We start from the raw sequence: 25,540 nt of genomic DNA, 5'->3' as shown, positions 1-25,540 counted from the left end.
TTCAGGCAAATGGAACTCAGAAGAAAAGAGGAGTTGCAATCTTATTTTCAGATACATGTGGATTTAAAGCAACTAAAGTCAAAAAAGACAAAGATGGTCACTTTATATTGGTCAAGGGAAAACTACAACAAGAAGACATTTCAATTCTAAATATTTATGCACCCAATTTCAATGCTCCCAAATTCTTGAAGCAGACCTTACTCAGTCTGAGCAATATGATATCTGATAATACCATCATAACAGGGGACTTTAACACACCTCTTACAGAGCTGGACAGATCCTCTAAACAGAAATTAAACAAAGATGTAAGAGATTTAAATGAGACCCTAGAACAATTATGCTTGATAGACGTATATAGAACACTCCACCCCAAAGATAAAGAATATACATTCTTCTCATCACCCCATGGAACATTCTCCAAAATTGATCATATCCTGGGACACAAAACAAATATCAACAGAATCAAAAGAATTGAAATTTTACCTTGTATCTTTTCAGACCATAAGGCACTAAAGGTGGAACTCAACTCTAACAAAAATGCTCAACCCCACCCAAAGGCATGGAAATTAAACAATCTTCTGTTGAATAACAGATGGGTGAAGGAAGAAATAAAACAGGAAATCATTAACTTCCTTGAGCATAACAACAATGAAGACACAAGCTACCAAAACCTGTGGGATACCACAGAAGCAGTTTGGAGAGGAAAATTCATCGCTTTAGATGCCTACATTCGAAAAACAGAAAGAGAGCACATCAGCAATCTCACAAGAGATCTTTTGGAATTGGAAAAAGAAGAAAAATCTAAGCCTAAACTCAGTAGAAGAAAAGAAATATCCAAAATCAAATCAGAGATCAATGAAATTGAAAACAAAAGAATCATTCAGAAAATTAATGAAACAAGGAGTTGGTTTTTTGAAAAAATAAATAAAATAGACAAACCATTGGCCAGACTAACTAGAAATAGAAAAGTAAAATCTCTAATAACCTCAATCAGAAACGATAAAGGGGAAATAACAACTGATCCTACAGAGATACAAGAGATCATCTCTGAATACTACCAGAAACTCTATGCCCAGAAATTTGACAATGTGAAGGAAATGGATCAATATTTGGAATCACACCCTCTCCCTAGACTCAGCCAGGAAGAAATAGACCTCCTGAACAGACCAATTTCAAGCACTGAGATCAAAGAAACAATAAAAAAGCTTCCAACTAAAAAATGCCCTGGTCCAGATGGCTTCACTCCAGAATTCTATCAAACCTTCAAGGAAGAGCTTATTCCTGTACTGCAGAAATTATTCCAAAAAACTGAGGAAGAAGGAATCTTCCCCAACACATTCTATGAAGCAAACATCACCCTGATACCAAAACCAGGAAAAGACCCAAGCAAAAAGGAGAATTTCAGACCAATCTCACTCATGAATATAGATGGAAAAATTCTCAACAAAATCCTAGCCAATAGATTACAGCTTATCATCAAAAAAGTCATTCATCATGATCAAGTAGGCTTCATCCCAGGGATGCAAGGCTGATTTAACATACGCAAGTCCATAAACGTTATCCACCATATTAACAGAGGCAAAAATAAAAATCATATGATCCTCTCAATAGATGCAGAAAAAGCATTTGATAAAATCCAGCATCCTTTTCTAATTAGAACACTGAAGAGTATAGGCATAGGTGGCACATTTCTAAAACTGATTGAAGCTATCTATGACAAACCCACAGCCAATATTTTACTGAATGGAGTAAAACTGAAAGCTTTTCCTCTTAGAACTGGAACCAGACAAGGTTGTCCTCTGTCACCTTTACTATTCAACATAGTGCTGGAAGTTCTAGCCAATACAATTAGGCAAGACAAGGAAATAAAGGGAATCCAAATGGGAGCAGAGGAGGTCAAACTCTCCCTCTTTGCTGACGACATGATCTTATACTTAGAGAACCCCAGAGACTCAACCACAAGACTCCTAGAAGTCATCAAAAAATACAGTAATGTTTCAGGATATAAAATCAATGTCCACAACTCAGTAGCCTTTGTATACACCAATAACAGTCAAGATGAGAAGCTAATTAAGGACACAACTCCCTTCACCATAGTTTCAAAGAAAATGAAATACCTAGGAATATACCTAACGAAGGAGGTGAAGGACCTCTATAAAGAAAACTATGAAATCCTCAGAAAGGAAATAGCAGAGGATATTAACAAATGGAAGCACATACCATGCTCATGGATGGGAAGAATCAACATTGTTAAAATGTCTATACTTCCCAAAGCAATCTACCTATTCAATGCCATTCCTATCAAAGTACCTACATCGTACTTTCAAGATTTGGAAAAAATGATTCTGCGTTTCGTATGGAACCGGAAAAAAACCCATATAGCTAAGGCAGTTCTTAGTAACAAAAATAAAGCAGGGGGCATCAGCATACCAGATTTTAGTCTGTACTACAAAGCCATAGTGGTCAAGACAGCATGGTACTGGCACAAAAACAGAGACATAGACACTTGGAATCGAATTGAACACCAAGAAATGAAACTAACATCTTACAACCACCTAATCTTTGATAAACCAAACAAGAACTTACCTTGGGGGAAAGACTCCCTATTCAATAAATGGTGTTGGGAGAACTGGATGTCTACATGTAAAAGACTGAAACTGGACCCACACCTTTCCCCACTCACAAAAATTGATTCAAGATGGATAAAGGACTTAAACTTAAGGCATGAAACAATAAAAATCCTCCAAGAAAGCATAGGAAAAACACTGGAAGATATTGGCCTGGGGGAAGACTTCGTGAAGAAGACTGCCATGGCAATTGCAACAACAACAAAAATAAACAAATGGGACTTCATTAAACTGAAAAGCTTCTGTACAGCTAAGGACATAATAACCAAAGCAAAGAGACAACCTACACAATGGGAAAGGATATTTGCATATTTTCAGTCAGACAAAAGCTTGATAACCAGGATCTATAGAGAACTCAAATTAATCCACATGAAAAAAGCCAACAATCCCTTATATCAATGGGCAAGAGACATGAATAGAACTTTCTCTAAAGACGACAGACGAATGGCTAACAAACACATGAAAAAATGTTCATCATCTCTATATATTAGAGAAATGCAAATCAAAACAACCCTGAGATATCATCTAACCCCAGTGAGAATGGCCCACATCACAAAATCTCAAAACTGCAGATGCTGGCGTGGATGTGGAGAGAAGGGAACACTTTTACACTGCTGGTGGGACTGCAAACTAGTACAACCTTTCTGGAAGGAAGTATGGAGAAACCTCAAAGCACTCAACCTAGACCTCCCATTCGATCCTGCAATCCCATTACTGGGCATCTACCCAGAAGGAAAAAAATCCTTTTATCATAAGGACACTTGTACTAGACTGTTTATTGCAGCTCAATTTACAATCGCCAAAATGTGGAAACAGCCTAAATGCCCACCAACCCAGGAATGGATTAACAAGCTGTGGTATATGTATACCATGGAATACTATTCAGCCATTAAAAAAAATGGAGACTTTACATCTTTCGTATTAACCTGGATGGACGTGGAAGACATTATTCTTAGTAAAGCATCACAAAAATGGAGAAGCATGAATCCTATGTACTCAATCTTGATATGAGGACAATTAATGACAATTAAGGTTATGGGGGGGGAAGCAGAAAGAGGGATGGAGGGAGGAGGGTGGGGCCTTAGTGTGTGTCACACTTTATAGGGGCAAGACATGATTGCAAGAGGGACTTTACCTAACAATTGCAATCAGTGTAACTGGCTTATTGTACCCTCAATGAATCCCCAACAATAAAAAAAAAAAAAAAAGAAAAAAAAAAATATCAACCTTATGGAGGGTGGCTCACGCTGCCCATGGGGGCTTCCCTTTGCTCTGAGGAGTTGCCAGCAGCATGGACAATCTAATACTGAATTAAAGCAGCAGGTGGAAGCCCATGACCCCCATCTGAGGCCTGAAACTGAAGAGGGAAGGAATAAAGTCTTGCATGCTAAGGCAGTGGGTGGATAAGGGGCAGCCCAGCTTGAATCTGGGCTCTGCCACTTGTGACTCTTGTGATCTTGGGCCTGTTACTTTATCTCTCTTAACGTAGTTTCCTTGCCTATAAAAGGGATATGTTAGGTTGTATGTTCCCCTAAAAGTAGATTCAAAGACAAGGATTTCAGTGTATGTAAGGTATGTGGGAGGTGACCCCCAGAAGCCCTGGAAGGAGAGTGAAGCAGGGATGGAAGGAAGACAATGAGAACTTGTCATCAAGTCATCACCCCTGCCGCAGGGACTCAGATCTACTGGGGATCTCTGAGTGACAGTGTAGAACATGCCTTGGGGGGTTGTGCCACCTGAGGGGTGAAGAAATGGGTATATATCCTCCACCTTGTACCTGTCATTGGCTGGGGGTGCTCTCAGGATATTAACTTCCCAGCATTCCTGGCCTTCTGCATGCACTGCCAGGGAATTACTGCAAAAGTTAAATGGGTTTAAGGGCGTGGAGAAGATGATAGCTATGTAGGTAGGTAGGTAGTTTTACTATTCTCGTATTAAATGAAGAAATTAAGACACAGAAAGATCAAGTAACTTGCCTAAGGTTATACAGCTGGTAAGTGGTAAAGCCAAGATTTGAACCTGGGTTGTCTAGCACCAGAGTGTACACAGTCAACCATTACATTGGGCTGCCTATCTACATTCAAAAGCGCTCTCATCCATGGCTATATAGCTCTACTGACATGTTGCCTCTTGGAGGTGCAATTTGCATCTCAAGATTTCTCATGGAATATCTTCCATTGTTTTGGTAAATTTGTCGCAGTCCAAGACTGGCCTTCTGCCTTATAGGCCTAGAAACCAGCTTGTTTTAACATAATGAAGATGGGCCTGTCTAAGTCAGTCGTTTACAATGAGTAAACACACATCCCTTTTATAGGTAAGGAAACTAAGCTCAGAGAGTAATAACTATCATAGGAAACAAGAGCCCTGCTGACCAAGAGCAGTCACGAAGCCAACTCGGAATCAGTTTTGTCTGAGAAACACAGACCGGGAGGAAGGGAGTTAAAGGACTCAAGCGTCTGACAGCTGGAGGCTTGAATCCCCCTGCGTAAGTGGGATTCCTATTTTCTCCTCCCTTTGGGACAGCGAAATCTAAAGGTACTGGCCAAGGCTTCTTCCAGGGGCAAAGTTTGGACATACTCACACAACAATTATCCCAGGAACTTGACTTTCCTTGAATTTCACAGCTGACCAAGTCCTTCCTGTTAATTGGCTTGTTTCTTCACAGAAGAAACTTTTCAATCAGAATATAGGAAAACTGGGAGGATGAGGAGTTGCCCTACAATGACTTTGAGGATCTCTGCTGTATCCTTGATACGGACCCTTAATAAGTTGAGGCCTTCAAAAGAACTCTTCTTTCTCTTAATCTCTGGCCCATCATCAGTACTGGCAAAGGTACACAAAATTCCTGACACACACTAGGTGCATCATAAATGTCCATTTAACAGCTAAGGGTGATATATGGACAAAGGAGGCATAGTCCGTGACCTCAAGGTGGTCATGGCCTAAAGAAGATGAGAATAGTGGCTATAAATAACTGTGGCTCAGGAAACTAAGGACAGCTAGAGGTGAGGTGGAGTGTCACAGTAGCATGGAGACAGGTGTGTTGTCAGAGAAGCCCCCACAGGGACATTTGAGCTTTTACAAAGGATAAGGAGAAGGCCCCCCAAAATTAGGGAGAATTATTTCTGGCAGAAAACAGCAAGACCTTCTTTAAAAATCACCAATGGCTCCCTCTGAGAGTAGTAGACTGGAGGTGGGGGTGGGGGAGTTGGGGGGCAGAACTTTGTGCCAAGGGGAAGAGGGGCCCCTCTGTGGGCTGGGGCTCTCCTAGACCCCCTTCTCTACTGGCGCCACAGCATCTCATCTCAGCCCCATGCCTCTGTGTGCATGTGTCACGGCCCACCTAGCTGGGATTTTGTTCAGCAAACATTTGGAACCTGAAACACTGCAAGGTGTTAAATCAAGGAGGTGCCATAGTCTGTGTTTTCCAAAGAATGCTCAGGAACCAGTGAGGCTGATGGATTGCTGAGGAGTGACTCAGCCAGCAGACCTGTGCAGGCACTCAGCTGGATACCAGCAGATACACGTGGCAGAGAGGTGGAGAAGGATTGGGAGAAGGGAGGGTAGGGACGGATGGTGGCTGGGCTCAAGCCAGGAGAGAGTGACTCTGGACCCAAAGATTTGGGAGCTACATATGTGGAGAGAGAGAAGTTGAACCTATAGGAGAGTCAAGGGTGAAGAGGACCAAGAATAAAATGTCAAGGAACACCGACATTTCAGAGCCAGAAGAAAGAACTTGTGCCCACTGGTCTTTCTTGTTCAGTAGGCAGAGATAACTGTAGAGACCAGGCCATGTGCTGGGGCAGCTGCAGGGTGTGCGGAGGAAACAGCTGCTGTGGAGAGTGTGTGAGGGAGCTGACCAGGGCACAGAGAAGGACAGCCAGGCATGGGTTGTTTTCTCTGCCCTGATAGCTGCTGTTAGTCAGGGACCAGATGGAATAAGGAGGTAAGATGCTCCCAGCTCAGAAGCTGCATCCTGAGAGTAAAGCAGGTACTTCTAGATACAAAATTTAGTCCTCTGGTGCCTGATGGAGTCACTTGCTTACCGGAGCATTAGAAGGAGCTCTCAGCTGCTTTCCCGAGTCACGGCAAGTAATAGGCCCTCACTACCATCTGCAGGCCTGGAAGAGGAGTACAAGGGAGGTCCACATCCCAGGTGTCTAAGTATTTAGGAACCATAAATTAAAATATAGATTCCTGGCTGGGCACGGTGGCTTATACCTATAATCTGAGCATTCTGGGAGGCCGAGGCTGGTGGATTGCTTGAACTCAGGCGTTCAAGACCAGCCTGAGAAAGAGTGAGACCCCATCTCTACCAAAAATAGAAAAACTAGCCACACGTTGTGGTGGGATCCTGCAGTCTCAGCTACTTGGGAGGCTAAGGCAAGAGGATCACTTGAGCCCAAGAGTTTAAGGTTGCTGTAAGCTATGATGCTATGGTACTCTAATGAGGGTGACAAAATGAAACTCTGTCTCAAAAAAATAAAATAAAATAAAATCTAAATTCCAAACTTCCAGCCTGAATAACTCATTCCCAGGATCACTCGTGCCACTCAGAGGATAAGGGAGCCAACATCTCCCTGAGGCCAGCCTTGTCACCTGTGAACCTGGAGGTGGGGGGTGGAGTAGCTCAGACCCACCAGGATGGGACAGAAGCTGGACCTAGGCCCAGGACTGCCAGCTGATCCCTCTGAACCCAGGACAGCGACACACGTTCAAGATCCCCAGGAAGCCAAGGAAAGCAGGTTTCACTCTCCACATGTCGTTTTGCTAACTCAGGATTTCCAACCAGTTCTAAGTACCTTCCAAAACTACATCACCTGAGTAGAGAGATGGGTCAGGACATGGTCATCTTGGGGAAACTAGCATGGCGAGACACCCATTTTGGGTGATTTGTAGCAGCTATAAACAAAGGCAGACTTTCTGGAAACAACTCAATGTCCTTCCACTGGTAAATAGTAAAACATAATTGGGCATATCCATACAATAGGACAATACTCAGTATAAAAGAGAACCAATCACTGTATATGTAACAACATAGATGTATCTCAAAAGCATCCCACTAAGTGAAGGAAATGAGGCAGAGAAGGCTCCATGTGAGTTCATTCACGTGACCTTCTGGAAGAGGCAAGTGGTAGGGGCAGGAGGCAAATCAGTGGTTCCCCAGTAGGAGGTGGGGTATGGAGCAGGGAGAGATTAACTGCAAAGGGTCATGAGGAAATTTGACTGGGCAATGAAAATGTTCTATATTTTGGTTGTGTTGGTGGTTACCTACTTGTCAAGAGTCAACAAACCAAACTTAGAAAAGGGTGAATTTTCAGGGCAGCACCTGTGGCTCAAAGGACTAAGGTACCAGCCCCATATGCCGGAGGTAGCAGGTTCAAACTCAGCCCCGGCCAAAAACTGCAAAAAAAAAAAAAAAAAAAAGGTGAATTTTATAATTTATATGTGATACCTTAATAAAGTTAATCCCCTAAATAAGTAAGTAAATCAATCAATCGGTCCCTATTTCTCTAGTTTCCCAGGGCAGAATCTACAATCCACCCCCCACTTGAGCATTCAGGTCCATATCCCTTAGTCTGGGGGTGGGGGGCATTTCAGCACTTAACCCTTTCCTATAATTTCCCTTCATTCAGTTGGTTACCGAACTGGAGAGACTAAAGATTTAGACAGGAAAGACAGAAAATGTTCCCTGTACTGTGGAATTTGTGACAGGTGGAATCCTTATAAATATGGGCCCCAATGCAGGAAAGAGCTCCTCTTCCTAGGCCCTGAGGACAGTATGAGAGAGCCGCAGATGGAGAGAGTCTGCTCTGGCAAGTCTGGGCATATGTCGGCTTCTGATATCCTATAGATTTAATATACAAAGTACACAATTCTTTGATCAGAAAAAATTCTATGAATGTTGATTTTTTTTTTTTTTTGAGACAATCTCACTTTGCTGCCCTTGCAAGAGTGCGTGGGGTCATGGTTACAGCAACCCCAGGCTCTTGGGCTCAATCAATCCTCTTGCCTCAGCCTCCCAGGTAGCCGGGACTACAGGCACCCACCACAACCCCTGGCTATTTTTAGTGATGGGGTCTCGCTCTTGCTCAGGCTGGCCTCGAACTCCTGAGCTCAAGCAATCAACCCACCTTGGCCTCTCAGAGTGCTAGGATTATAGGCATCAGCAGCACCCCTAACCCTGAATATTGAATTTTTTGTTGAAATTTTGCATGAGCATCTATGAGAATGTACCTGAAAAAAAACCCAGAAACACACGTGCCCCTAGTTTTGCTGGTCCTCTACCCACGCCTCCATTTCTGTGTTTTTTAAAGAGTTCCACAGATAGTCATTTTAAAGAGAATATTTTTCCCTAATTTACTTGCTTTGCAAATTTGAGATTTTCCAAGGATTACATTTGCTTAAAGGGGAGTCAAGTGAACCGTCAAGCCCACATTCTGCTTGACATGTCTGCCATGTGTGTCCTGGGCAGGGCTCAGCTGGAAACCAGAGAAAGAGAGGCAGAGGTAGAGGACCCCAAAACAAGGGGTGCATGGGTTTCTGGGCTTTTTCAGGTGCATCCTCACAGACGCTCGTACATTTCCCCAAGCCCAGAACTTCATTACTTGAAATCATAGAGCCCACGTACACTGAACGTGTGTCTTAGACTTGTGATGAAAATGAGGGAAATAGTTTTCCTAAAATTGTCAGATCACAGGGAAGACTTTTGGCATGAATACCTGTCACACCAAAGGGCGGCTCTTGATGATGAGAGCTTGGAAAGGCCGTAATCCACCCTAATGTTGCATAGACTTCCTGGGATTCGGATTATCCATATGGAAAATGGAAATAATGATGACTATCTTCTTTTCCTCCCATAACCATGGTGAGGGTCAAATGAGGTATTTATATGTCAAAGAGCTTTATAAACTCTGAAATAGTCTGTGCAAATGGGAGCTGTAGCTACGAGGTTGTAAGACACGGTGAGGGTGGCAGGAAAACGTGACTCCTTCATGACTGCTAGGACCCCTGGCCTTTGGGGAGTCCCCAGAAGCTTGTTAGTGCTTCTGCTTTATAATCAACTTGCAGGCAGCCCTGTTCTGCCCTCCTTTTCCCTTCTTCTACTCTCAGAAATGCAATGCAAAGATTTATAGTTCTGGCTTGGCTACTGGGTCCTAGAGTACTTAGCCGAGCCAGGGTCACAGGGTTTACCATGAGCTCGGGCAGACTCTGTAGTGTGTACAGAGGAATCACGGAGGTCAGCACCACAGCCAGGCCCCACCATTGTTCTGGCCCCATGGTTCACTGGACAAGCTAATGTGGCCTATTCAGGAGGGTAGAGCATGAACAATAGAAACAAATCTCTGCCTGTTGTGTTCCCAAGAGGCAAAGTGCTGGCAGGATTTTCCCTGAAAGCTAATCAATTCCAGAACCACCCAACCAGGGTGCTGAGATCCATGGTTGCTGACTCATAAAGGGACACATTGGTGCTAGGGAAATGGGACCAAACTGAAAGGAAATGAAATCGTTTAGCTGAGATCAGAGACAATCAAGGGGGCAGCACAGGTCTGGCAGAAACAGAGTGGGAAGCTTCACTTCCCTCTTGCTGGGTTTCCTGTACCCCACCACTACCAGCTCTCCCCCGCCTTCTCCCCTCTACCTGCTCTCAGAAAAGACCTCATCAAGTCAATTGCAGACACATAAGTCATTGATCATTAAAGCAGGGAGCGCCTAGAGAAACCATCAGCCAATCTGTTCACTGTCAACAACACCTCTTATGCCTCCTCTTTCAGGGATTCCATATTTGGACGACTTTGGAATAACAACTGCCTTGTTCAGCACCTGCTCCTTTGGGTCATTCACTGGGCTAAGAGGGTTTCCCTTGCTACCTCATCTGACACTGGGAAGTAGGCACAGCTGCCTCTATTTTACATGTGGGAAAGCTAAAACTAAGAGAGGTGTGTTTACCCCAAATCCTACAACTAGCAAGTAGGAGAGCTAAAATTCACGTTAGGTCCATGTGGCTTCAAGGCCCCTGCATGCCACCATCGTTTAAGAAGAACTATCTCATGTTTCCAGAGTTTATACTTCTAGGTAGACACCCAAGAAAAAGGAAAATATATACAGCAGTGTTATTCAGAATGGCCAAAAGGTGGAAATAACTCCAATGTCCAGCAACTGTTGAATGGATTAGCATTTTGGGGAAATGTGGAAAGTCCACATAATGGAATATTTTTTGTTATAAAAAAGAATGAAGCAACAACACGTGCCATGACCCGCATGGACCTTGAAAATATTTTGCTAAGTGAAAGAAGCCAGTCACAAAAAGAGCACACATTTTATGATTTCATTTACATAAAAATTCCAGAATAGGAAAATACATAGATGCAGAAAGTAGACCAGTGCTTACTCAGGACTTAGGGGATGGAGAGATAGATAAAGCAGTAATCCCTGGCCTGAAGGATACTGGGTTTCTTTTTCAGGTGATGAAAATGTTCTAAAATCACCTGTGATGGTTGTACTTCACTGTGAATATATATACCAAAACCACTGAAATGTATATGACAAAAAAGTAGGGTCATGTGACATGTACATTTTATCTCAATAAAGCTATTAATATTGAGAAATATTGGTTCAGTGCCCGTAGCACAGTGGTTATGGTGCTGGCCACATGCACTGAGGGTGGCAGGTTCGAACCCAGCCCTGGCCAGCTAAACAACAACGACAACTGCAACAACAAAAAAATAGCTGGGAGTTGTGGTAGGCACCTGTGGTCCCAGCTACTTGGGAGGCTGAGGCAAGAGAATCACTTAAGCTCAAGAGTTTGAGTTTGCTGTGAGCTGTGACGCTATGGCACTCTACTGAGGGTAACAAAGTGAGACTCTGTCTCAAAAAAATATATATTGAAAAGAAAATGTCTCATGCTATGATTGGCAAGTTACTGTGGTTCTGTCTCTCGAAGGCAGAGAAGCAGAAGCTGCGTGGTGCAGAGGACAAGTTGGCCGGCCTCTTTGAGCCCCAGTTGCTGGGGCTAGTAAGCCCCATCTCACTAAGTTATTGCAGTGTATGGGAAAGCCCCCAGGACCTCTGGTTGTAAAACTGCCTGACTTTGAGGCTGAGTAAAGAAGTAAAGGTGGGAGGTGTCTGTGGACAGAGAGGTTTCTCTTGCACTAAAGTCCCATCCGCAAGGGATCTTTCTTTCCTGTGTGTGTCAGAAACTGGTCAGCCAAAAAGCTGGAGGGAGAGCTTGGTGATTAGCTGCCCTGTGCTCCCTGAGAGACCCCAGAAAAGAGGAACCCCAGAAAAGTAGAAATTAGAAAACAAGGGGGAGTTGTGTGAACTCTAGGGACAACCCTCCTGGCTTTGGAAACTGCTGTGAGCTAGGGCCGGGGGAGAGGCTTATGGGAAGACGAAGAGAAAGCCAAGCTCTTATGATAATAAAAATACAGCTCTTTTTCAAGGTATAGGGTGGCTTGGATCATTGTATTTCTTCCCAGCTATGACACATCTGCCAAAAACACAGAGATGCTTTTCTGAAAACAACTGGGGAACAGAAAGAGTTATAAAAAAACTAAGCAAGTGGAAAATAAAACCAAAAGACTCAAACAATTTGGTAATATAAGTACTTAGTAGGAAATGGTCCTGATGTAGTAACCATGATGGTAAAGTACAGTTGATCCACATTATCTCAGAGATTCCATATATTTTAATTCATCCACTCACTAAAATTTATTTGTAGTCCCCAAATCATTACTCATGGTACTTTTACGGTTATTCATGGATATAAGCAGAGCAGTGACAACTTTGAGTTGTCTTATGAGTATGTTCCCAGCTGAGGTTGAACAAATGCTTTGCTTTCTTATTTCTGCTCTCATGCTGTAAACAAGTGTCCTTTTCACAGTTTATTTAGGGCTACAGCAAAGAAAATCATTTTATGGTTGGGGGTCACCACAACACGAGAAACTGTATTAAAGGGTCTCGGGGGCAGCGCCTGTGGCTCAGTCAGTAAGGCTCCGGCCCCATATACCGAGGGTGGCGGGTTCAAACCCGGCCCCGGCTGAACTGCAACCAAAAAATAGCCGGGCGTTGTGGCGGGCGCCTGTAGTCCCAGCTACTCGGGAGGCTGAGGCAGGAGAATCGCCTAAGCCCAGGAGTTGGAGGTTGCTGTGAGCTGTGTGATGCCATGGCACTCTACCGAGGGCCATAAAGTGAAACTCTGTCTCTACAAAAAAAAAAAAAAAAAAAAAAAAAGGGTCTCGGCATTAGGAAGGTTGAGAACCACTGATTTAGGGCCATGTTTTCTGCATTGTTCTGCTTGTTGTAGGTATTGTCACTGTTTAAAATAGCCCCCAAATGTGGTGCTTTAGGACTGCCTAGCATTTCTAAGCATAAGAAGGCTTTGGAGGGAGGAGACAAGATGGCTGACTGAAGCCAGCTTTCCACAGAGGCTCCTGTCCAGAAGGAGAGTTAAAGGACAAAAATTCAGCAAGTAACCTGGTGGATTTGAGCTGCACTAAGAGAGAAGGTTGTAGAACGCACGTCAACCCCGCTGAGGCAAGCTGCAACCACAAGGATACAAACAAAAGGGGAAACGCAGAGTTGTTCTGTTCTGTTCTGTCAGAAACATTAATCAGGGGCGAGACTGGACCTGAGTGAAAACCCCTCAACCTTCACCAAGCGCCCAAGGTTGTCAGGCCTCACCTCCTCCTGCTGGAGAGAGGCAGAGCACAGCAGCCTGGCAGACTTCCTTGTGATTCAGGCAGGTACAAACTCCCGGAGTACTGATTCACTACAGACAACTGGGTCAGCCAACTGCAGGGCTATCAGTGACTGGGTGTGAAGTGGTGCAAGGTGGGGAAGGAGGCAGCAACCTTCCCAGACTGATTTATAGGCTGGGTGGCTTCCCCTGATTCCACGCAGCACTGGAGCAAGCCACACCAGAGTAGTCACCAGACCCCTGTGATCCAGTTCCCAGAGACCTCTTAAACTCTCTCACCTGAGACAGGTGCAAACTGAGACAATTGATTTGGACATTTTTGAACTGAACCAATCGCCTGAGGAGAAATCAGGTGGTGACATAGGTACACAGTGGTAGGAAGGTTTGATTTTTCTTTTCCAATTGTTTGCTGGTGGGGGGCGGGGTGACTTAATTGCTGATATTTCTCCACAGCTGAGACTTCAATCCAGAGTATCTGTTTCACTAGGGTGGAACAGAAACCAGCTGAAAACAAGACAGAACCATTTAGCCCCACCACACCAGATAGGGCCCCAGTTTCTCAGGCCACAACACTGTACAGGCCTTCGACAAAGCCCCAGGGGAAAAAATCAGAGGGAGTAAAACAATCATGGGGCGGAATCAGCGGAAAAACTCTGGTAACATGAATAACCAGAATAGATCAACCCCCCCAAGGAAAGATATGGCAGATGCAATTGAAGATCCCATTCATAAACAACTGGCTGAGATGTCAGAAATCGAATTCAGAATTTGGATTGCAGACAAGATTAACAAAGTGGAATTAGGAATTCGAAGAGAAATTCAAAAGTTTTCTCAAGAATTTAACGAATTTAAAGACAAAACCACCAAAGACTTAGACACACTGAAGCAAGAATATGCAGCCCTCAAAGATATGAAAAATACAGTAGAATCCCTCAGTAACAGAATGGAGCAAGCAGAAGAAAGGATTTCTGACATCGAAGATAAAGCCTTTGAACTTTATCTCAAAGTTCAAACTCTCAAAGAGGAAGAGAAATGGAGAGCAAAAACGGATCACTCTCTCAGAGAGCTCTGGGATAATTCGAAGAAGGCAAATATCCGAATCATAGGAGTTCCAGAAACAGATGAAGTGGCCTCGCTGGGCACAGAGGCCCTTCTGCATGAAATTATGAAAGAGAATTTTCCAGACATGCCTAGAGATTCTGAAATTCAGATAGCGGACAGCTTCAGAACCCCAGCACGACTCTACCCCAATAAGACATCCCCCAGGCATATCATAATTAACTTCACTAAAGTTAATATGAAGGAGAAAATCCTCAAAGCTGCCAGGAGAAAGAAAACCATTACCTTCAAGGGGAAGAATATTAGAATGACTGCAGATCTCTCTGCTGAAACTTTTCAAGCCAGAAGAGGGTGGTCACTGACTTTTAATCTCCTAAAGCAAAATAACTTTCAACCCCGGATCTTGTATCCAGCTAAACTGAGTTTCATTTATGATGGAGAAATTAAATACTTTAATGACATTCATATGTTGAAGAAATTTGCCATAACCAAACCAGCTCTTCAGGATATTCTCAGACCTATCCTCCATAATGACCAACCCAATCCTATACCACAAAAGTAAACTCACTCAGAAACTTCGGATCAAACTCCAATTTCCACACTGGCGAAAGGATTAAAAATGGCCACTGGACTTTTGAAAAACTCGATACCCAAAACTTCACCAGACTTATCAATATTCTCCATTAATGTGAAGGGCTTAAACTGTCCTCTAAAGAGGCATAGATTAGCTGACTGGATACAAAAACTCAGGCCAGATATCTGTTGCATACAAGAGTCACATCCTAACTTAAGAGACAAATACAGACTCAGGGTGAAAGGATGGTTGTCCATATTTCAGGCAAATGGTAATCAGAAAAAAGCAGGTGTTGCAATTTCATTTGCAGATACAATAGGCTTTAAACCAACAAAAGTAAGGAAGGACAAGAATGGTCACTTCATATTTGTTAAGGGTAATACTCAATATGACGAGATCTCAATTATTAATATCTATGCACCCAACCAGAATGCACCTCAATTTATAAGAGAAACTCTAACAGACATGAGCAACTTGATTTCCTCCAGCTCCATAATCGTCGGACATTTCAACACTCCTTTGGCTGTGTTGGATCAATCCTCCAACAAGAAGCTGAGCAAAGAAATCTTAGTTTTAAAACTAACCATCCAACATTTGGATTTCGCAGACATCTACAGAACATTTCATCCCAACAAAACTGAGTACACATACTTCTCATCAGCCCATGGAACTTACTTCAAAATCGATCACATCTTAGGTCACAAGTCTAACCTCAGTAAATTTAAAGGAATAGAAATTATTCCACGCATCTTCTCGGACCACCATGGAATAAAACTTGAGCTGAGTAACAACAGGAATCTGCATACTCATACAAAAACATGGAAGTTAAATAACCTTATGCTGAATGATAGCTGGGTCAGAGATGAGATTAAGAAAGAAATCGCCAATTTTTTGGAACAAAACAACAATGAAGACACAAACTATCAGAACCTCTGGGACACCGCAAAGGCAGCTGTAAGAGGGAAATTTATAGCACTGCAAGCCTTCCTCAAGAGAACGGAAAGAGAGGAAGTTAACAACTTAATGGGACATCTCAAGCAACTGGAAAAGGAAGAACATTCCAACCCCAAACCGAGTAGAAGAAAAGAAATAACCAAAATTAGAGCAGAATTAAATGAAATTGAAAACAAAAGAATAATACAACAGATCAATAAATCAAAAAGCTGGTTTTTCGAAAAGGTCAATAAAATAGATAAACCTTTGGCCAACCTAATCAGGAAAAAAAGAGTAAAATCTCTAATCTCATCAATCAGAAACAACAAAGACGAAATAACAACAGACTTCTCAGAAATCCAAAAAATCATTAATGAATATTACAAGAAACTTTATTCTCAGAAATATGAAAACCTGAAGGAAATTGACCAATACTTGGAAGCATGTCACCTTCTAAGACTTAGCCAGAATCAAGTGGAAATGTTGAAAGGCCCATATCAAGTTCGGAAATAGCATCTACCATACAAAACCTCCCTAAAAAGAAAAGCCCGGGACCAGATGGTTTTACATCTGAATTCTACCAAACCTTTAAAGAGGAATTAGTACCTATATTACTCAACCTGTTCCAAAATGTAGAAAAAGAAGGAAGACTACCCAACACGTTCTATGAAGCAAACATCACCCTGATCCCCAAACCAGGAAAAGACCCAACAAGAAAAGAAAATTATAGACCGATATCACTGATGAATATAGATGCAAAAATATTCAACAAGATCCTAACAAATAGAATCCAGCAACACATCAAACAAATTAAACATCATGACCAAGTCGATTTTATCCCAGGGACTCAAGGCTAGTTCAATATATGTAAATCTATAAATGTAATCCAGCACATAAACAAATTAAAAAACAAAGACCATATGATTCTCTCAATTGATGCAGAAAAAGCTTTTGATAATATCCAGTATCCCTTCATGATCAGAACACTTAAGAAAATCGGTATAGAAGGGACATTTCTTAAACTGATAGAGACCATCTACAGCAAACCCACAGCCAATATCATATTGAATGGAGTTAAATTGGAATCATTTCCACTCAGATCAGGAACCAGGCAAGGTTGCCCATTGTCTCCATTGCTTTTTAACATTGTAATGGAAGTTTTAGCCACTGCAATTAGGGAAGAAAAGGTGATCAAGGGTATCCATATAGGGTCAGAAGAGACCAAACTTTCACTCTTCGTGGATGATATGATAGTATATCTGGAAAACACTAGGGACTCTACTACAAAACTCTTAGAAGTGATCAAGGAATACAGCAGCGTCTCAGGTTACAAAATCAACATTTATAAATCGGTAGCTTTTATATATACCAACAACGTCAATTTGAAAAAACAGTTAAGGACTCTATCCCATTCACAGTAGTGCCAAAGAAGATGAAATATTTGGGAATTTATCTAACAAAGGACGTGAAAGATCTCTATAAAGAGAACTATGAAACTCTAAGAAAAGAAATAGCTGAAAATATTAACAAATGGAAAAACATACCATGCTCATGGCTGGGAAGAATCAACATAGTTAAACTGTCTATACTACCCAAAGCAATATATAATTTCAATGCAATCCCTATTAAAGCTCCACTGTCTTACTTTAAAGATCTGGAAAAAACAATACTTCGTTTTATATGGAATCAGAAAAATCCTTGAATAGCCAAGACATTACTCAGAAATAAAAACAAAGCAGGAGAAATTACGCTACCATACCTCAGACTATACTACAAATCAATAGTGATCAAAACAGCATGGTATTGGCACAAAAACAGAGAGGTAGATGTCTGGAATAGAATAGAGAACCAAGAGATGAATCCAGCTACTTACCGTTATTTAATCTTTGACAAGCTAATTAAAAACATTCAGTGGGGAAAAGATTCCCTATTTAACAAATAGTGCTGGGTGAACTGGCTGGCAACCTGTAAAAGACTGAAAGTGGACCCACACCTTTCACCATTAACTAAGATAGACTCTCACTGGATCAAAGATTTAAACTTAAGACGTGAAACTATAAAAATACTAGAGCAGAGTGCAGGGAAAACCCTTGAAGAAATTGGGCTGGGTGAGTATTTTATGAGGAGGACCTCCCAGGCAATTGAAGCAGCTTCAAAAATACACTACTGGGACTTGATCAAACTAAAAAGCTTCTGCACAGCCAAGAACACAGTAAGTAAAGCAAGCAAATAGCCCTCAGAATGGGAGAAGATATTTGCAGGTTATGTCTCCAACAAAGGTTTAATAACCAGAATCCACAGAGAACTCAAACGCATTAGCAAGAATAGAACAAAGGATCCCATCGCAGGCTGGGCAAGGGATTTGAAGAGAAACTTCTCTGAAGAAGACAGGCGCACGGCCTTCAGACATATGAAAAAATGCTCATCATCTTTAATCATCAGAGAAATGCAAATCAAAACTACTTTGAGATACCATCTAACTCCAGTGAGACTAGTCTATGTCACAAAATCCCAAGACCAGAGATGTTGGCGCGGATGTGGAGAAAAGGGAACACTTTTGCACTGCTGGTGGGAATGCAAATTAATACATTCCTTTTGGAAAGAGATATGGAGAACACTTAGAGATCTAAAAATAGATCTGCCATTCAATCCTGTAATCCCTCTACTGGGCATATACCCAGAAGACCAAAAATCACATCATAACAAAGATATTTGTACCAGAATGTTTATTGCAGCCCAATTCATAATTGCTAAGTCATGGAAGAAGCTCAAGTGCCCATCGATCCACGAATGGATTAATAAATTGTGGTATATATACACCATGGAATATTATGCAGCCTTAAAGAAAGATGGAGACTTTACCTCTTTCATGTTTACATGGATGGAGCTGGAACATATTCTTCTTAGTAAAGTATCTCGAGAATGGAAGAAAAAGTACCCAATGTACTCAGCCCTACTATGAGACTAATTTAGGGTTTTCACATGAAAGCTATAACCCAGTTACAACCTAAGAATAGGGGGAAGGGGGAAAGGGAAGGGAGGAGGGGGGAGGTGGGTAGAGGCAAGGGGATTGGTGGGATTACACCAGTGGTGCATCTTACAAGGGTATATGTGAAACTTGGTAAATGGTCTGTGAAGCTAGTGAATGATGCCCCATGATCATATCAATGTACACAGCTATGATTTAATAAAAAAAAAAGAAAAAAAAAAGAAGGCTTTGATGTGCCTTACTGAGAAAATGCATGTTAGATAAGCTTTAGGCATGAGTTGCAGTGCTATTGGCCATGAGTTGCCCATGAGTTGCATGTTAATGAATCAACGGTATATATCAAAATGTTTTTAAACAGAAATACACATGAAAAAAGGTTATGTATTAATCAGTAGACTTTTGTTATGAGCAGAGACTCACAGGAACCTAACTCAATAGTTTATTTAGGAGTAATAGTTCAATGTTTGCCTTTTGGCCAGGCACGGTGGTTCACACCTGCAGCGTCTGGGAGGCTGAGGCAGGTGGATTGCTTGAGCGCACAGGTTTGAGACCAGCCTGAGCAAAAGCAAGACCCCCATCTCTACAAAAAATAGAAAAACTGAGGCAAGAGGATCGCTTGAGCCAAAGAGTTGGAGGTCACTGTGAGCTTTGATGCCACAGCACTCTACCCAGGGTGACAGCTTGAGACTCTGTCTCAAAAAAAAAAAATTGCTTTTTAACTATGACATCCTTATAGAATGTAACTACAGAAAATAATGAGAATTAGCTATATCTTCCGTGTATTTTTCATACATCATCTTATTTGAATGCCCACAAAGTTCTGTTATCTTAGGAAATTGAGGTTATACCTGTTGGATTATGTGAGATGGAGCTAACATCTGAGACTGGTGGGATTTGAATCCATTTCTGTCTAATTTCCCAGGGAGGATGGAAACTCTCTAGGAAAAGGTGGCCAGTTGTCCCTATCAGGGATGGCTGAAGAACACAGGAAAGCTGGGCTTAGTCAAGAACATATACCATGGAGAAAGGGAGATAGATGAAAGGACTGAACGTAATCCTCCAACTGTAGTCTGCACTGGTCAGGCTGGAGGTGAGACGGTGGGGAAGGAGCAAACTGTAGTCAGCAAGCATGGAGAAGACTCTGGGAGTCAACACAGCAAGAGAGAAACGATGGAAAAAACAGGAGCCAGCCAGTGTAGAAACGCCAGCATGGCGGCCAGCAGTGCCATCTCTAAACCTCAGATCAGCCATCTCGTGGATGGAGAAGTAGATGGAAAACAGAATGAGGACTTGCGGGCTGAAAATTGTAGGGGACTTGAGGCTCACGGTCTAGTCTTCCAGATTTGGTGAAAATAAAAATAAATATTTTTTTTAAAAAAGAAAATTTCAGGGGACAGATTTTGGCTCAATGTAAAGAGCAGTTTATGATATTCAGAGCTTTCCTACAAGATTGAAAACTGGCCACATCCAGATAAAAGCATCTTTTGTTGGCTCATGGTGTTTTTTTAAAAAAATGTATTTAAATGCCTTCTGTGGGGCATGTGCCTTCATTTCCACAGTTGGTAACACCCCCTGTGCTCTTAGCTCCATGTCATTCCTGTGTAACTTGCTTTGTCCTTGAAATAGGGTTGCCAGGTTTAGCAAATAAAAATGTAAGATACAGTTCAATTCTAGTATCAGACAAATGACAATTTCTTGGTATAAGTATGTCTGATGCAATACTTGGGATATACTCATACCATATTTATGTTTATATTCCAATACTTGGCATTTACTAATGCTGTCCTATATTTAAACTGGCAATCCTTCCTGGGAGGTTTCAAATGAAAGCCCTGAAGTTGTATTTGTAGACAGTGGGCCCCACATTTGCGAAATACTCAGACACTTGTCTCAGAGGATGTTTGTAATGGAAACAGGGATAAAATGGTTTAAGGATGCCCTTGCCTTGTTTTCTTGAGATCCCCTATTTCAGAGGAACAAAACAATAAAAGGTAGAGAGAGAGGACTCTAAATTATAAGGTGGTCTTCTGGGTGTGGTTGACAGGTGGACACTAGCTTCTTGTTCTAACCACAGAATGGTCTACCAAAAGAGTTTGGATTGGTAGATGAGGACATAAAGTAGTTTTGACCTCTAATATCATTTGCTAGTAAAATTCCTTTTAAGCAAAAGTTGATTTGTATGTATGCAGCTGGGGAGATGCTGGCAATGTCTTTCTGGATTAGGGCATGAACTAAGAGGCATGTAAAACCCTACAATAATTCTGCTTTTATCTGTCCAAAGCCATCTTCTGCTTCTCTGAAACTGTGGTTTGTCATCCGGACACTTCTTGTTTTCCTATACTGCTGCCAGAACTGCTTGTTTTGAACAGACTGTGACCGACTCACTAAGGAACATGGCAGCAGTTGATATGTGAAGAGACTGATACTAACTCTGTTAACTCCATCTCAGTTTTTTTTAAGTAGAAAATGAGTGGCAGGATCTCTGACGTTACTTATGGAAACTGCACCCCTACCACTCAGTGTCAATAGCCTTTGGTCATCTGCTAGTCTTTTGGTGTCCTCCCCATAGCCTCCAGGGAATTAGAATGTCTGTGTTTAATGGGACCCAAGAGAGCATTTGGGACAACTCTTTCATTTAAGGAATGGGGAACACAGCGGAGTGACAAGGTCCAGAGCTCTCTGCAGCTCATGGTATCTTTCCATTTCTTCTTTCCAGAGACTCCTATGTCAGGAGCCTCCGGATCTTAAACAAGGATCCTCAGGTGACTTGTGGCTCCACTGTTTTCAAGTAATAATCTGTTTTACCCATCATTCTTGATAGGTATTCTTTCTCCTCAATCAGACCTTCAGAAGGACCTTGCCCTTTTCACCTTACACATTCTTTAAGGTCTTGTACTCAACGCTATATGCATGCAACTCCAGCCAAAGCATGTTGAATAACTGTGCTGAAAATAAGGAGACAAGAACAATGGCTTCAGGAGCAGAAATATCCTGGCTCCTCCATTCACCAGCTGGTAAATTTGGATAAGTTTTTTACTTTTTAATTTCAATGTCTCAGTTTAAGAGAAAGTAATGTAGGCACGCAATAAATGACAGCAATTTTTACTGTGCCTGTTAAATTAATAATGTAAAACATAAGCAGAAAGAACCACCACATGGCAGTATGATTTTCTAACCTTTTAATGCGATCTCACTTTGTTTGGCACAAAGATCTACCTGGTAATCTGATGGAGGGGTTGCTCTGTGTAACTGCCCACTGTGGCGGACGCTACATTGCTGGTCCCTAAAAGCATTTAAGGAGAGGCATTGTAGTCAGCAGTGGGATGCATGCCAACTGTTTTATTTATGATGCCTATTTGGACCAAAAGGCCAGCCAGCATTTGGGCCCCAGGAAGACGTCAACGGCCCCATTCACACCATTACTCCACAAGGCGGCGGAAAGACTGGACAGCTGGGGAAGCCGCACCCCACTCGACGGGCTTCCGAAACTCCTTCTTCTCCAGGAGGTACTGCCTGCCACGGAAGTTGGGTAGCTCATAGAAAATCCAGACACCCTCCAGCACCTTACAGGAGTGGATCTCTCGCATGTGAAACTGCTCCATGATGGAAGGGCAATCTTCGGTGCTTTCATACATCTGACCATTAAAATCCCCTTTCTCAAAGATCTGAATCTTATACTGGCCTCCACTAGGCTGGAAAAACACAGGAGGAAAGGGACAGCAACCGTTATGGAAATCACCAGCAGGTTAAGAACTTGGAGAACAATGTGGTTCAGAATTTACTACCTTGAAAGCTAGATGATCTAAATTCCTATTTCTACTGTGTACTGACTAAAATAGCTTTTTAATTATTATGAATACATAATAATTACATATCTTTATAGGGTAGATATGATGTTTTGATATACACATACAATGTGTATTAAATCAGGGTAATTGGGGTATCCATCAACTCAAGCATTTATCATTTCTTCGTTGTTAAGAACATTCTAATTCCCCTCTTTTAGTTATTTTAAATATACTTTAACTTACTGCTAATTATAGTCCTATTGTGCTATCAAATACTGTTTATTCTATCTAATTAACACTATATTTTGGCACCCATTAATCGTTTCCACTTTATCCGTCCTCCCCACTACCCTTCCCAGCCTCTGGTAACCATCATTCTACTCTGTTTCCATAGATCGATTGTTTTAATATTTAGCTCTCACATACGAGTGAGAACATGCAAGATTTGTCTATCTGTGCTTAGCTTGTTTTATTTAACACAATGTTCTGTGATTCCATGATCCATGTTGCTGCAGCTGGCAGATTTCATTCTTTTTTATGGCTACATAATTTTTTATTGTGTATGTAATACCACGTTTTTTTATTCCCTCATCTATTGGTGGTCACTTAGGTTGATTCTCATCCTGGCTCTTGTGAATAGTCCCGAACAACTGATTTTTAATAAGAAAAAATGATCTCCTTGAAATACTCAAGAGGCAGAGATGGTGCCCCAGAAATAATTAATGCATTCAGTCCTGTGAACTAATCTAAGATGTTATTTAAGCCTCAGCAGCCAACAAAACACAGTCAGCCAATAAGAGGTAGGAAAACTTCAAGAAAATTTTCCCATGAAAGCGTGAAGGGGAAAAGGAATGGAGTAGGAGGGAGAGGACGTGAGCAAGTTCCAGACTTACCAGATGAACAGCTCTGCAGGAGCTGAGGCGGTCATTGAGGCCCATCCAGCGCTGGGACTCGGGGTACTCGCCCTGAGGTAAGATGTACACGTACCCAGCAAAGTTGGGCCTTTCATACACAGCCCAGGTGCCTCCTTCTACTCTAATGGAGTTGCAGCGACTTAGGTAAGTGTGGAAATCTGCACAGTCGCAATCACAGTCATAGCGGCGGCCTTGAAAATTTTTGTCTTCATAGAAAGTAATCTGAAGTACAGGCAAACATAGAAAATTGAGGAGTTTGTGACTAAAGATAGCCTTATTCCCAAATAAAATAAAAATTAATAACATATTGCTTCCTTTAGAAATTTCCTTGCTCTTCAATTTTAAGGAGAAAATATATTAGAGTTCTACCTCACCTCACAAAATATGCTTCTGGCAGACAACTTTTGTTGTCAGAATAGGAACAAGTACTTTCTGAAAGTTTAATGTGAAGCAAGACGGAAGAGTGCTCTAATACCACGGATAACCCAGCAGTTTCAGACTCAAGTCTTCCTTTATGCCCCCACAGCTCTCTATACTCACCACATTATATTAGAAAGTATCCATTTCTACGGGGCTATCCCTCCTACCAGACTCCTGCTAGATTTCTCCCAGGGGCAAGGACAAAGCCTTATGTAAGCTAAGGGTCCTCTGTGCCCAGCACTTGACAAACCCCCAGTGTTTGACGAAGATGAGTTCCAAATGCAGAAATTCCTGCTAGGTGATACATAGTGAAAAATAAAAACATAAAGCTTAGCTTTAGAGAGATTACTTTAGATGGATTTAAAGCATATACATAGTAAAATATACACATTATATTCTGTATTATTAGTTTGTTACCAACAGAGTAGTTGCAAAGAAACAAAAGCAAGAATGCTCTTGTTGGGTTTTTGGCGTTTTTTTTTCAAATAGGGTCATCCAAGTCGGAGGGTAGTGTTGTCATCATAGCTCACTGCAACCTCAAACTCCTGGGCTATAAGAGATCCTCTCCCTCAGCCTCCCCAAGTGCTGGGACTATAGGTGTGAGCCAAGGTACCTGGCCAGGAAGGCTCTTTACTTCATACTCTTATGGACTTTCTACCACAATGCCTGGGGTCTCTGATGGCAGCCCTGGGAAACCAAAAATAAGAAGACTGGGCTCCACGGTTAGCCTTACGACCTTAGTCAAGTTGCCTTTCTGGGCTTCAGCTTCCCATTTTGTCAAATGCAAGGACCAGATTGGAACACCTGGATATAAAACAAAATTCAAAAACTTTTCTAGTTGAAATAGGGGCTAGAGAACCTGGGAAATCCTAAGGATTCAAGAAGCAACTTCTGAAAACCACTATAAAAACTACGAATGGACTACAAAGTTTATTCCCTGTTGCTCAGTAATTCCACAATGTAAAATGAATGCTAGGTTGTAATTTACAACCACTGCCACACATTCAGTGGTTAATCTAGCATTATGCTGCCACCTTGTGGCTGATTTGCTTTTTGGATTTTAAAAGTAGAAAACCATGTGATGAAAGGAGCCCAGCCAGGTTGAATCTTGAGGATCTTTGAGTAGGTATTTTCCAGGGGCAAAGAAAAAGGGAGAAGCCTGTTTAAGAGATTAAAGAAGTGAAAGAACATGGCCCGTTATAGGTAGTTCATTAAGGCTAGTACATACTGAATATGTGAAGTGTGTGTAAGAATAAAGCCAGGAAAATGACACAGGAACCAAGTTACACTCGCTTTGGTGATTATTTGAGAGCTGTACATAATGGCCTCTGCCTGGAAATAGAGGGCTGCCATGGGCCCAGTGTGAGAGGATGGGCCAACCGAAAAGCCCATCCGAAAAGCCACTTAACCACACGAGTTTAGAATTTGGTGACAAATCAGATGTGGGGAATGAAAAAAGGACATAGCAAATGTAGATAAATGGCACCCCAGCTCACAAATGAAGGTGGAAAAAATCCCAGCACTACTGCTTACTTGA

General features: G+C 41.9%; 1 protein-coding gene across 1 annotated transcript; it reads right to left on the bottom strand.

Annotated features, from left to right (window-relative positions):
• Nucleotides 1-22,200: 22,200 nt before the first annotated feature.
• On the bottom strand, nt 22,201-25,540 carry CRYGS (crystallin gamma S). The gene is made up of 2 exons (XM_053565313.1): nt 23,563-25,540; nt 22,201-22,573 (listed from the first exon to the last, which is right to left on the bottom strand). The coding sequence occupies exons 1-2, from the start codon at nt 23,887-23,889 to the stop codon at nt 22,301-22,303; spliced, it is 600 nt and encodes a 199-aa protein (XP_053421288.1). The 5' UTR covers nt 23,890-25,540; the 3' UTR covers nt 22,201-22,300.

This window comes from Nycticebus coucang, chromosome 16 (assembly GCF_027406575.1).
Source record: "Nycticebus coucang isolate mNycCou1 chromosome 16, mNycCou1.pri, whole genome shotgun sequence".
In the NCBI taxonomy this organism is placed as follows: domain Eukaryota; kingdom Metazoa; phylum Chordata; class Mammalia; order Primates; family Lorisidae; genus Nycticebus; species Nycticebus coucang.
Note: the sequence above shows the minus strand (reverse complement) of the source record. Positions and strands in the feature narration are given on the sequence as shown.

Excerpts from the sequence above, each read along its gene's own strand:
- CRYGS (XM_053565313.1), bottom strand. The coding sequence starts at position 23,889 with ATGTTATTAATTTTTATTTTATTTGGGAATAAGGCTATCTTTAGTCAC. Across the intron at positions 22,574-23,562 it reads CCTGCAGAGCTGTTCATCTG|CCTAGTGGAGGCCAGTATAA; the intron begins GTAAGTCTGGAA and ends GTGTTTTTCCAG.